General features: G+C 33.1%; 1 protein-coding gene across 1 annotated transcript in view; it reads right to left on the bottom strand.

Annotated features, from left to right (window-relative positions):
* LOC134270527 (B-cell receptor CD22-like) overlaps window positions 1-7,353 on the bottom strand; it is a 55,045-nt gene extending 47,692 nt beyond the window's left edge. Inside the window, 1 exon segment of the mRNA XM_062752759.1 lies at window positions 7,227-7,353. Coding sequence (XP_062608743.1) covers window positions 7,227-7,314 — 88 coding nt within the window. The 5' untranslated portion in view covers window positions 7,315-7,353.
* Window positions 7,354-13,752: the final 6,399 nt, after the last annotated feature.

The raw sequence follows: 13,752 nt of genomic DNA, 5'->3' as shown, positions 1-13,752 counted from the left end.
TTTCAGTGAAATGAGAACATACCAAGTTTATCCATAAGAAAGATATGGACCGGACATGAATTATGAAATTTTTCTTCCAGTGACCTTGAACTTACCCAAATAACCTTGGTTCAAGGTCATGACACACCCTTGGGTCATCGGCAATCTTTCAGTGAAATGAGAACCTACCAAGTTTATCCATAAGAAAGATTTGGACCGGACATGAATTATGAAATTTTTCTTCCAGTGACCTTGAACTTCCCCAAATGACCTTGGATCAAGGTCATGACACACCCTTGGGTCATGGGCAATCTTTGTGTGAAATGAGAACCTACCAAGTTTATCCATAAGAAAAATATGGACCGGACACGAATTATGAAATTTTTCTACCAGTGACCTTGAATTTCTCCAAATGACCTTGGGTCAAGGTCATGACACACCCCTGGGTCATGGGCAATCTTTGTGTGAAATGAGAACATACCAAGTTTATCCATAAGAAAGATGTGGACCGGACACGAATTATGAAATTTTTCTTCCAGTGACCTTGAACTTCCCCAAATGACCTTGGGTCAAGGTCATGACACACCCTTAGGTCATGAGCAATCTTAGTGTGGAGTAGTAGATTCTAATGTCCCTCTGTAAGAAAGATATGGACCGGACACGATTGCACAGACAGACGGACGGACGGACAGCTAGACAGACAGACAGACGGACAGCTAGACAGACGGACAGACGGACAAGGTGATTCCTATATACCCCCCTCCAAACTTCGTTTGCGGGGGGTATAATAACCTGATTACCTGACCTGAGCACATAAGTAGCCACTATATGCAAGAACAATGTCTGCCATCAAGTTTTCCATAATTTGAAACCTGCGAAAGCCCAAATGTTTCCCATAGAATCTAGAGATCACGCATGTCATGTTTATAACATTCATCGATCGGAGAACTTTAATAAGCCGCCTACCTGCGCCGTACTCGCCGTCATCGTTGTGGCCCTCGTGGATTGCGCCGTTACCATCCTTAAAACGATACACTAAAATATTGTGTTCTGCCGTTGCGTATGATGGGTCTATAACGATTTTTTTGTAAAAGTTTCTAACCTGGTTGTATGTGTTTGTTGTTGCTGCGGCTGCTTTGAAAGTATTTCCTTCATCTGAGCAATCAATGGTAGACATAGGAATCTGCTGAAGCTTTTCCTTATCTGCTTTGGTCATATCCAGGATATTTTCTGACTTTGGTTTCAATACTTTGTCTCTGTACACATTTCCATTTGGAAATACTAGCTTTTCTCCTACGAATCGTGTCTTCACTTTCTCCTTCCAGTACTGATCATTTATTTCCTGAAGTTTCTTTCGGTTTTCCGCGACTTCTATTGGTCTCTGTGGCGTGACGTAAAAGGTTCTTTCGGGTGACTTTGGTTCCGCGGTCTGATTCGGCTGGTCAGACGCTTCACGCTCTCTTTTGTTCAGTTCTCTTTGCGCTTGGAGAATTTTTTCTTTATCACTGAATTTTGAAAGTCTGCCAGTAATAATTCGAGGTTTCCCTGAAGTTTTTGGCCCATTTTTATGAATATTTGCAAAGGAAGTGTCCACTCCAAAATGCTCCTTTATGAGATGTGGGATTTTCTCAAATAAATTTTCCTCATTATCCTCTTCTGGTAATTGTGAATAAGAATATTCTGATTCATTGACCTTGACTTTAAATCTATAATTTCAGATTGCTGTTTTCTGACCGTTCTGTCTAAATTAATGACAACTGATTTTAACATGTTGACATCTTCTCTTAACATTTTGTTTTCCTCCTGAAGCATCTATATTATTGATGTTCTCCTCCTGTTGTTGAGCAACATGAGATATACGAAAATCAAATCCATCTTCCTCTCATAGATCTTTCCTTTTATTACTTATATCTTGTGTTAAACCTTTAATTGCCTTCAAAGATTCAGTTATTTCCCCCAGGCTTATCTGCAAGTTCGGTAGGGTCTGCATTGCACCGAGTAACTCAAGCGTGAACGGCGGCATGAATTGAGGAACAAACGATATACCGCTAGTACTGGAGTCCGAAGTAGACTGACCGTGTCCACTGTTCCTTTTTTGTACTGACATCTGCTCACGACTGGAACTCATAATTCTATTGTTCAAAAGGGGGCAAAAAGAAAATACAAATATATCACTAAAAACTTGCCAAAAACTCCATTTTTTTCTTTAAGAAATGGTAATCATTGCTCTTTAGGTCTGGCCACACATATTTTTAATCCCCGATCAAGAAGAACACACTTAAGGTCAAAAACGTCGAAGCTCAGAAATTCATGACTACCCGGCCATAAGTCACGTGATTATTTCACAATCTTTATTTCATATCTTTAATCGTACATGCTGACATGATGCATACAATGTAAGCTTTCACTGAATTCTGATTGAAGTGAAGGTTCATTGGAATTGCCGCCCCCGCCAAAATAATTCAAAAACACTTTATTCTAACTTCTCTATCGCAAATATTCATAAACAAAAATCGATATAACTTTATCTTTATTTTATCATATCAACAATACTTTATCGTTATGATTAAATATCTTTTTTCGATTAATATCTAAAAATCAATGGATAAAGAATTTTAATTGATGTTTTATCTGCCCTTGCGTAGGCATATGACTCGCCTAATCCCCCCCAGATTCTTTCTCTTCCGAACTTGCATTTTTTTCTTTTTCTTTTGATTCAAATTAATAACTATTCAGAGATATCATTATTATGTTGTTTATTGTGGTTTTGAAATGTCTTGATGACCTCATCTGTTCTTATAGCTTTACCATCGGAGATGTGCACAAGTCGATAGCCAAGCCAAAAAAAATCAATCAAGGGTAACGAGTGCATTCGGGTATATATCTTTACAATAAGACAAGGTATATGAAAGAAATATGGCGAAATACGGCTATTGTTGGTATGAAACAAGTCGTATAGATGAAAATGTTGCGTTTTTAAGAATTCATGTCAGCTTAAATCGCTGGTTAAAACTTTTTAACCATGAAATGTATGGCGTCGCGTAGGGAAAGTAATAAAAAGCCAAAAACACGTGCATATTGATGATGACAATTGTGTGATCACATTCCGTAGTGCCAAACGATGCATTAGAGTCACTTAGATCGTTTGTCCATATTTGCAGTCAGTATAATTTTTTAGCATTCATGGTATGGCTTAAGAAAGTTACATTGGGTGTAGTAATTAAATTCCATAAGTGAATAAATAGGCAACAACATGTTTGCTGTGCTATGGTGGCATATTTATGCCATCCACATCATTTTTTGTCAAGATAAGATTTCACGTCAAGTCAAGATAACTATCTCGTCAAGTGATGAAAACTTTCTGGTTTGTCATCAAACACCGACTTTTATCTTGTACAGGCAAGATAAGCTATCGTATTTTTGCGATAGCTATCTCGACAAAACTCGATAATTTATCTTGTATCGCGATTAAAAGTTATCTCGTCATTTCAAGATAGCTACTGCAACATAACGTGATAGCTTATCGTGACTTGACAAGACATAAAGTCGGTGTTTGTCGATAAACCAGAAAGTAATCATGACTTGACGAGATAGTTATCTTGACTTGACATGATATACTATGTTGACTTAAAATTATGTGGATGTCATAAATATGCCACCATACTGTGCAGTTTGTTTTTAACTTCTAAACCAAAAAAAGTTTTATTTTTGGTTGTCAGACAGTAACTTAAAAGGTTTCCAACCGACTATGACGACGACGTTGGCGCGTAACAGTCGTCACGAAGATAGGCTTTTCTATCATGCCACCTCGATTACCGTCCAGACATTATCACAGAAACCGAAATTTATACAGCGGACAATCATACTCATTTTTTTCACCCTAAAATTGACAGAAACTCTGCTCTAATTTGGTCCGCGAGTTTGGCAACTTTAAACGTCGATTTTACTCTCATACGCGTTTGTACGCGTCGTATGCGTAATGTTTTAGCATGTTAACACTTGGAAAATGTAGCCAGTGTTTGTCGATACTTTCTTACAAACATTAAAGTGTACAAAACCAGCTGAATTATGTATATTATGGCCTAAATCGAAAACTTGTGGGATTCATTGGGCGCGGGAATTTGCTCGCTTAAAATGTTACAGTTACTCTCAACCATTAAGACTACCTTCGGAAGGGTTAAATATTAATCCTATAAGAAATATAAATGCTCCGATGAACTCAATGCACAGGAGAATCAAGGCTGTCACTGAAGCGCAAGGGTGATGATGAGAATTTAATTTAAATTTTTGGGGTGTATCGACATATCAATTTCAATATATAACTCATGAAATATCCGTCAAAGTTACGCAAGACTTTGGTAAATTGTTAATTAAAGATGAATTCAAATGTTTTACGACAATATTGGAAAACATGTATTAAATAAGAGTTTTAATTTAATTCAAAAGTTTACTATGCGTTTATTTTTCCCTTCAATATATAATCACAACTTGTATATTGTTTGTAGATTTTGTCTATAGCTTTCTGTTCGTCTGTCTTTTCCCCTTTCTCCCTTTATGTGTATGTTTGGTGTGATGGCGGGGTTGGGATATGTGAAACAACTTCATAAAATGATTGAGTACATATAAAAATTAATTACAAGTTCTTATAATTTATTTGTTTTTATTCTGAAATGGTCATCCAAGTTTACTCAGGTGACCTATTGTTGTCATTTGTTTTTGTCTGTGATAGCATTTGAACATTTCAAGATCATTTTTTTCTGAAGCACTGAACCAATTTCAACCAATTTTGTCCTAAAACATCAGTCAAGAAAAGTAAAATATGAAATTCAAGGCCCCAGCAACTGGAGGCTGAGAGGTTGGCCTTAAACCACCAATTTCAATACAAATAAGAAAAAAAAAAACCTCCGTCCTTACTCTTGGACATAAATCAGTTTATTTTTGCTGGTACATGTATGTTGCAACGCACTTTGAAAAAAAATTCAAATTGCGTTAAAATTGGAAAAAAAATCGACGCACTTTGAAATTTTTTTCAAAGTGCGTTAAATTTGGGACTAACTCAACATACTTTGAATTTTTTTAAAAAGTGCGTTAAGAGTGTACATCAACATTTTTAACCATGTGGATATTTAACGCAATTTGAAAAAAAAGATGTACAAAACAAAAATTCTGGACTTACTTTTTAGTAGTTGAGAGAATCAATTTGTAATAATGATATATTTCGAAAAACGTTTAAATTAAATTTACATGTTTTTGGTTTACCCTAATTGCGAAGAAGGAGAGGAGGAGTACATAAAAGGTCTCTTAGTCCAAATCTTTTTTCTTATACAAAACTGTCGGTAGCAAATTGAAAGTGGACATCCCTGGGTAATAAATTTTAATTTACATTAAGTGCACGCAAACTGGAAAAAAATTAAGTACAATAAACCATTTAAGAGAGACAGAATTTTCAAAGTAAGGAAAAATCTAAATCACTCACTTTCACATCCTGAAGTGACCTTATCACCGAAAAGTTATCCAACAGGTTCAATTAGTATAAGATTTTCAAGAATATTGACCAAGGCATACACATTTTTTCAAAGAGCAATAATATGGTCGATATCAACGCACTTTGAAAAAAATATTTTTTTTTTCAAAGTGCGTTGATTTGGTCCCAAATCTAATGCACTTTGAAAAATAATTCAAAGTGCGTAATTTTTCAAAGTGCGTTGTAACACTGATATATTTGTAATAAGCTATGAACCCTCTACCAAAATTTTAATTTCATGGCCCCGTAATCAGAGGTTTTGGTGCTAGGGTGGGACTCATGTATATAGTAAAAATTCGTTATAGTTTCTAAAAGAATCTTCTTTGCTTCTCATTAAAAAACAAACAAACTTAATCATAGTTATGATGAGGGAGAGTGGCTTTTTCCAAAGTTTTCTCCTCTGTATTAAGCCGATTTATTACATACTTAGTAATAATTACATGATTTTTGCATATGCGCTACAATGTATGCCTGACGTCACAATAGTCGTATCATACGGATCAATATCACGCTCCTAGTAAATTCATTCACAAAAACAGTAATTGTGATCATACACTATTTTTTGGTGGCTTAATATTCTCTTAATTTAAACTTTTTGAAAATAAGGATATTATAATTTACGAATAATAGATTATTTTCAAATTACACATCGAGTATATTGAATAGAAGTAGAAACAAACCCAAACTTTATGAGACAATAGACCATGTACATGTATGTAAGAAATCCATGCATGATTATTTACTTATTTTCTTGTAAACTTAATGTGTGCTGTATTTTTAAAATTTCTAAGTATGTAATAAACATAATAAAACATACCCTTTTCCACATCACATCCTGTATCAGCCCTCAACCAATATCAGCCCTCAGGCATTCGGTCCTCTGTCTGATACTGGAATCTCGGGCTGATACAGGATTTGATATGGAAAAGGGTATGTATTATTCTCTATGGACTAAGTGCATAGTTATCAAGAGGGATAAGTACGTCCCCAAAATTATGAATTTTATGGGGATTTTATGGATTCTTGATCAGGGGCTCTGGAATTTGGGTGGGACTCAGAGAATTGTATACTTAAAATGCATTAATTCTTCGATTGTTTTTCACTCTTATCTTAATAATAAAGCCGATTACTATAATTGATTTGTTATGATTAAAAGGGTTGCCCCTTCTAAAATTATGGTTTTTATGATACTCATGGGCAAGGTCAGGATTCTGCTACTAAGGCATTGCTCTGTTGAATACACAGTGAAAATACATTATATTTAATATCTCTTTAAAATTTTTCTCCTCTACCTTGAGATTGATTTAATAAAACACACTAAATACATAGTTATGAGCAATGATGCCTTATCTAAACTTGTGAAAGGACGGACCAATGAACAAGCATTCCTGTGGGACGGGTGTACTTAGTAAAATGCACTGTTAATTTGATCCCATGCTCTGCTTATTGATATTAAGTAAATAACTAAGTGTATGCATGAAGTGATGATGAGCTATGGTGTCTCTCTGAAAATAGTGAAATCCATGGCCTCTGATTTAGAACATTATAAAGTTGAAACATGATACATGATACTCAGGTGATCTTAATGTCACACGGGCCTCTTGCACATTACAATTTGCCCTGTGCAAATGAGAGAAAACATGATACCATTGATACAATCTGTGATAGCTAACATCATTATTTTGTGTATGTTATATAGAAATGGCATTTTCAAAAATCTTACCTTCCGTCAAGTAATAACAGACAATGGAGGTAAAATACTTGAAAATAATAAAAAGTTTATCCTTCGTCTTTGTGGCGTGGAATTTCATTTTATCCTTTTACTATATAAACTTCCTGTTTCTATATTTAAAGTTTGCCTTAAAGTATGGAGATTTTATTGGGCAATTAATCCTTTATATAACTATGTAAATATTTTAAATAATCTCAAAAACGGCATTTTTATTGGGCCATCATGTATCTCTCAGGGTCAGGGGTTATGGTGTTATGACTTGGCCCTAGGGATTAAACAGTGAAAATGTATTACTATAGTATTTATTTCAAAATCTCTTCTGCTCCAGGGAAATAAGCTTATGAAATAAAAAAATGTTATGATGAGGAATTTATGACCCCCAGGACCAGACTTGGTAAATAATTAATTATGAGTATAATGATATGCAGCGCATTTCATATCTTTATATCGCTGATTTAGATATTGCTATAAATAGCTTGGTAAACATTTCAAAGATGTATTTATTGAAGTTATCACAACACGTGTATCTATCGTTCACGTGTTTACCTAGTGTTGTTTCAAATAGAAAATTGATCGGATTGGTTAATGTATGAAGAGATTACCTGTGTACAATGCACACAAGAACAGTACATATGTATCCCTTGGCGTATCCAAATTAAAAAAAAATCTTGCATACCTTTATCATCTATAAGATAGGTTTTAGTTTGTGTTTACAGATTAAAGAGTTAAATTTACTAATAAAAGAGTAAAATTTACAGATTAAATGTAGAAATTTAAAAAAGTGTCAATATGGTATTAATACGCGTTTGTAGCTACAATGCGGAATACATGTAAAAAGTTTATTGGTATGGAAGTAAAGAAAATGTACACAATATTCATTTCCCTGGGACCGTGAATGCTATCTGTTTTTTCAAACTATTAGAGAATGTTTTAGGATACGATTGAAAATTACAATGCACATTCTTTTATGTAAATATACTTATTTGCAATGCACTTATTTCAACATTGGTCATAAGATAATATATATATATATATATATATATATATATATATATATATATATATATATATATATATATATATATATATATATATATATATATATATCACACTGCTGTTTTGATCTCGGCCCTGGTATCAGCCGGATTGGTTGGTATCGGCCCAAGCCTGGAGGGCGTGGGCCAAGACCACCCAAGGGCTGATACCAGGGACGAGATCAAAATAGTGGACCAGGTGTAATGTTGTTTATATCATATATCTAAATTCAAAGAAAAGAAATAATATTTAGATATTTATTTTTCAATCAAAACGTTAATACAATTTTGTCGTTACAAAATTAGAGTTATCTTTCTTTATTTCGATGTTCCTGGAGATGTTGCTTGACTAGACGGCAAATATAGAGAAAGGTTTACTTGGTCATTTAAAAAGAATAGTCCTGGTGTTTTGAAATATTAACTTACGATGACTTCACCAACTATGATAATCAAATTCGTAAAGATCTACACTTTTTTTCGTTTTCCTTTTAAGCGCTAAGCGCAGTGCAAAGCGCTTTCTGTCAGCGTAAATCTACATGCGTTCACGATCCAGCGCCACTAAGCAAGTTAAATAACTCCAATTGTTTTTCTCTCTTTCCGCTATTTTAATGCAATGCTGCGTTACGTGCAATTCTAATAATAGGAGGCAATTAGTAAGGTATTCCACAGTTAGTAGATAAGAGCAGTTCAGCTTTTCATGCTCTTCTCTTCACATTGTAGTTCTGTTAAATCGGGTCGGCACACATAAACTTTGTTTCATGTAGCTTACAACTGCTATAACGCAAATGCTTAATTAAAAAAAAAACGGTATATTATTTATCCTGTACAATTATATAGTGATTGAAAATAACATAATTTAATACAAAATGTAAAACTCAGATGGTCTTTAATACATTTTTAAATCTCAAAATGGAAGTGATTTATTCAGTAAAAAAATCGCAAAACTGATTTAGAATGTATTACATGTACTTACATAATCTGGTGCATTCTATATAACTCATATTCATATAAACTGTAAAGTATTATTTTTTCTTCTAGACCTTTATTTCAGGCAGTGTAATTAAAACAAGCCTTCCTGTTAACACCCTGCACCATGCTGAGAGCTATCAGTGAAGGTGATTTCGCATCTCAGTATCAATTAGTTACAAATTGCAATGCACACACTTTTTAAATGTCTATACTTGTTTTGCACTTGCTCTATATTTCTATCATATGGGTAAAAAATATTGTTAATACTTCGAAAGAAAGTGCATTTTGTGGCTTTACATATACATGTATGTAGGTCATGCGATGGTTGTGTTTCCAACGAATGCATTCAAACAGTACAACTTATTTCTTTGAATATCGTGTTTTAAAATTTTGTTTGTAGTAGTGTAGGATATTGCTAAAAATGCTAACGCCTTAATAATAGTATTTACCAATGGAAAGTTATAGGGCTGATTAAATGTTGAGCAAACAGTAAGATAGGCCGAGATGTCTGTCTACCCGTAAAAAAATTTGAAGCTTTTTAAATTATTTCAACAATAGTCAAAAAAATAATTTTTGGGGGTTTATTGACATAATAATAATCCAAAGAAGAAAAGAGTGGAATATTTATTGTTAAAAAAATAATAACTTCATTTACAAATCAGTTATACATGAATTTTTATATCAACACAATGTTACTGTAAATACGCTAAAAATCATGTATTTCAAAATCAGAGATTAAATGATAGCATCGAAAGATTAATATCTTTATATTCAAATGTATATTTACATATTATATCTGACATAAACGGCGTTAATTCTACGGATGTTAATTTCATTTACGTAGAGTTTTGTACCATGACATTGTTACAAACATAGATGTAATGCCATGCAATCTTCAATTTGAAACACTCGTAAACGCGGAAAGAATTTGTTATAAAAAAGATCACCAGAAGATTTTAACTGTCAATGTTGCACGTAAAAGAGAGGAATTTTAGCGATATTTTCAGGTTTTTAAATTAGTTCAAAATATACATTTTCCAGCAAATGTATTGCTACATTTAGAGTCTAAATTTTATAGGAAAAGTCGACTACCATATCCTCTCCAATAAATATTCAATTTATACGCATATATTAACTTTAATAGTTTCCTGTAAGGCGACGGGGAAAGGAAAAATACACGGAGAAATTATTTCTTGCAATTCTATGTATGTGATATTGCATTGATTGATCTTTTCACAGACGAAAAAAATGTAAAATGCTCAAAATAAAAAAAGCATAAGACAATGTTGAATTTATATCCCAACAGAAAGTCTTCAGAACTCAACTATTTAATTATGTACGTATTAAACAACTGTGCTCGCCTATTGTTGCATGTATGTCGCACTGTCAACATATTGCTTAAAATTCAATACAACAGGAAAGGATTACTGCACTTAACGCCGTGTTTTGGGTCTTTTTCGATCGCTTCTGTTGCTTTTAAATATTAACTTAATTTCAGTGTTATATATTTACTACAGAAGTATGTTCATTTGACACCTAATTTAAATGTTAAAAATAATTTTAGACTTTAATACAATAACTAATTTAATGTTTTTTGTGCTTACGGTTTTCCGAATACAGAGAATTTACACTGACCTGTCCTTGATTAAACATTATAATATGTATTAGAGGAGGAGCTAACATCGTAAGAATCGATCTAGAATTAGACTGGGTAAATAACAATGACATGTATTAAAAATACGAGATCTCTATTTTCCAACGTCCTATTTATTTTGTATGGCACAGGTATATTATGTAAAAAGGTTTAAAACGCATTAGCCCATCCATGTAAGTAAAGAATATTTTAAATCGATGACTATTCAACTTGTTCGAACACAGTATCCTAGTTATCACAAAACATGCTATCAATGAGTCACGTGACGGAATTTAGTATTCACAAAATTACCTGAGGAAATATTTCACGTGGTGAATTATAATATTCAACGTGTCACAGCCCTTGGTTACAACAGAGAGAGCGAGGGTAAGAAGAGGCAGTTTTTTTCTCTTTTTTACCATGAGTGCATGTTTGTCTATAAATCTCCTTTTAACACAGCATTACTTATGCAAATATACAACTACCGTTAAAAGAAAGAACAATAGACAAACATGCGCTGACTATGTATAAAGTCAGTAAAAAAGTGGGCGTCCTCATTATCGTAAGAGATTAAAGAAATGGCGTTGACCCCAACCTCAGAAAACAGATTCGTACATTGTAAATACATACTTTTATCTACTGTAATTAAGTAAAGTTGTAGATTGTTGATCATTTCTGCAATTGAAAGAAAAATGTCTGTTTTGAAAGTTTATTTTGACGCAAATATCGCATATCCTTTAGTGCAATTATCCTTTATATTCAAAATAAATAGGATGAATTTTAAATCAATATGCCTAGCGCTTCCCAGTACTTTCAGCACTTTGATTATTTACAGGTTTTGAAATCTCAGTAGTCACAAAATGCACAGTTTTCTATCAATCAATCTGACTTGCAGAAAGACAGTATTGATCCAGATAATCAGGAAAATTTATGAGGTTATTTAAATCATGTTTATACAAATTTATACAAATTATTAATCATGACTTGTCTTTAATGTTAGGATTTTTAAAGTGCAACAAGAAACATTGCACTTTAGATAAGTGAAAGCAATGTGTATCAAAGAGGTTAAAAAATGCAGATTAAAAGTAAAAATCAAACAGGTAATAATAATTCATGTATTTAAAGGTAAACTCTGTGTGAATATTTTCTTTTCATTTTAAAAGCACCACGCGGTTAAAATATTAAAAATATCATAATTATATTGTTTTTTTTTTAATGCATTTAGTAACTGTTGGTCTCCCAAGTCTGTATATCAAATAGAAATTAAAATACAAAAAGGGATGATTTAGGGAACTGTCTGTTTGTGTGTCAATCTTTCGTATAAGATTATTTGTTATCCTACGTTCCACACAAATGGAGGAAACTCGGATTGACAACATGTCGATAAAAACAAATCACATTAAAGTTGCAGGGACACAAATTTGAAGTTAATATTTTCTGTAAAATATTATGACTTGTATATTCTAATAGCATTTCACACAAAAATAAATTAAAAATCTTATTTCATTTAAAATTAAAGTTATTAAAACAAGCTTCTTGGTGGGCTCGACTGACACATCCTTACACTTTCACAAATTTTAATTTTATTCTTAATATACTGAAAGGATTAAGAAATGCATATGAAACTTTTGAGTTAAATTGAAACAATTATTTCAAATATGTTTTCCACCATTGTTATCATACATTTTAATCCATCTTTAATCAACAAGTTACCAAAATTTTGTGTGATTCTGAGTGATAATTCCTAAGATATTGATATCAATATGTCGACACCCCCAAAAAATAAAACTAAAAATTCTCATAATTATCCTTTCGCATCAGTAACAAACTTGATTTTCCTGTCCATTGAGTTCACCAGAGCAGTTATCTTTTTTAGAACATTATTATTCAACCCTTCCGACGGTATTCTTAATGGCTTAGATTAGCTGTTTTATTCCAAAACCAACAAATCCCACTGCCCACTCAAATACGAATTTTCGATTTAGGATAGAATGTACAGAACCCAGCAGGTTTGGTACACGTGGATGTTTGTAAAAAAAAGTCTCGACAAACACTAGCTAAATTTTTCCGGTGTAAACATGCTCAAGAAAATCAAGCAAACGACGCGTACGTGCGCGTTTGAGAGTAAAATTGACGTAAAATTGCTAAGCTCGCGGCCCAAATTAGAGCAGAGAGTTTCTGTCAATTTAGGATGAAAAAAATGACTATGATTATCTGCTGTATAAATATCAGTTTCAGTGATAATGCATTGACAATAATCGAGGTGGCATGATGAAAAGCCCTATCTTGTTGTGACGTTGTTACGCGCCAACGTCGCCGTCATGGTTGGTTGGAAACATTTTAAGTTAACTCTCTGACAACCAAAAAAAACAAACTTTTATTTGGTTGAAAAGTTGAAAACAATCTGTACAGCAGCATGTTTTTGCCTTTTTATTCACTTATGCAATATTGACTTCAATTACTAAACCCACAGTAGCTTCCGTCAGCCATACCTCGATTGCAAGAAATTTATACTGATTGCAAATATGCAAAAACGATTTCTATAACTCTAATGCATCGTTTGGCAATACAAAATTTTTTCACAAAATTATCATCATCAACATGCCATGTTTTTGACTTTTTATCATTTCCCCTACGTGACGCCATACATTTCATGGTTGAGTAGTTTTGACTAGCGATTGTAGTGCAAAGTAACCAAATTACACATTTGACCAATTTTCATATTTTTCGGCCACAAAGTCAAAAATTTTCCCATATTATGTTCTTATGCATTTCTTTTTTCCTTTCATATGGTGAACTCATAGGTCAGATTAAATATTCATCTCTATTTGAATTGAAATAATAGTTACCAGCATAAAGTAAACTTTAAACATGCATTTCA

Source organism: Saccostrea cucullata, unplaced genomic scaffold (genome assembly GCF_032062105.1).
Source record: "Saccostrea cucullata isolate Sc308-1 unplaced genomic scaffold, CSIRO_AGI_Scuc_v1 ctg2591, whole genome shotgun sequence".
NCBI classification, from domain to species: Eukaryota; Metazoa; Mollusca; class Bivalvia; order Ostreida; family Ostreidae; genus Saccostrea; species Saccostrea cuccullata.
Note: the sequence above shows the minus strand (reverse complement) of the source record. Positions and strands in the feature narration are given on the sequence as shown.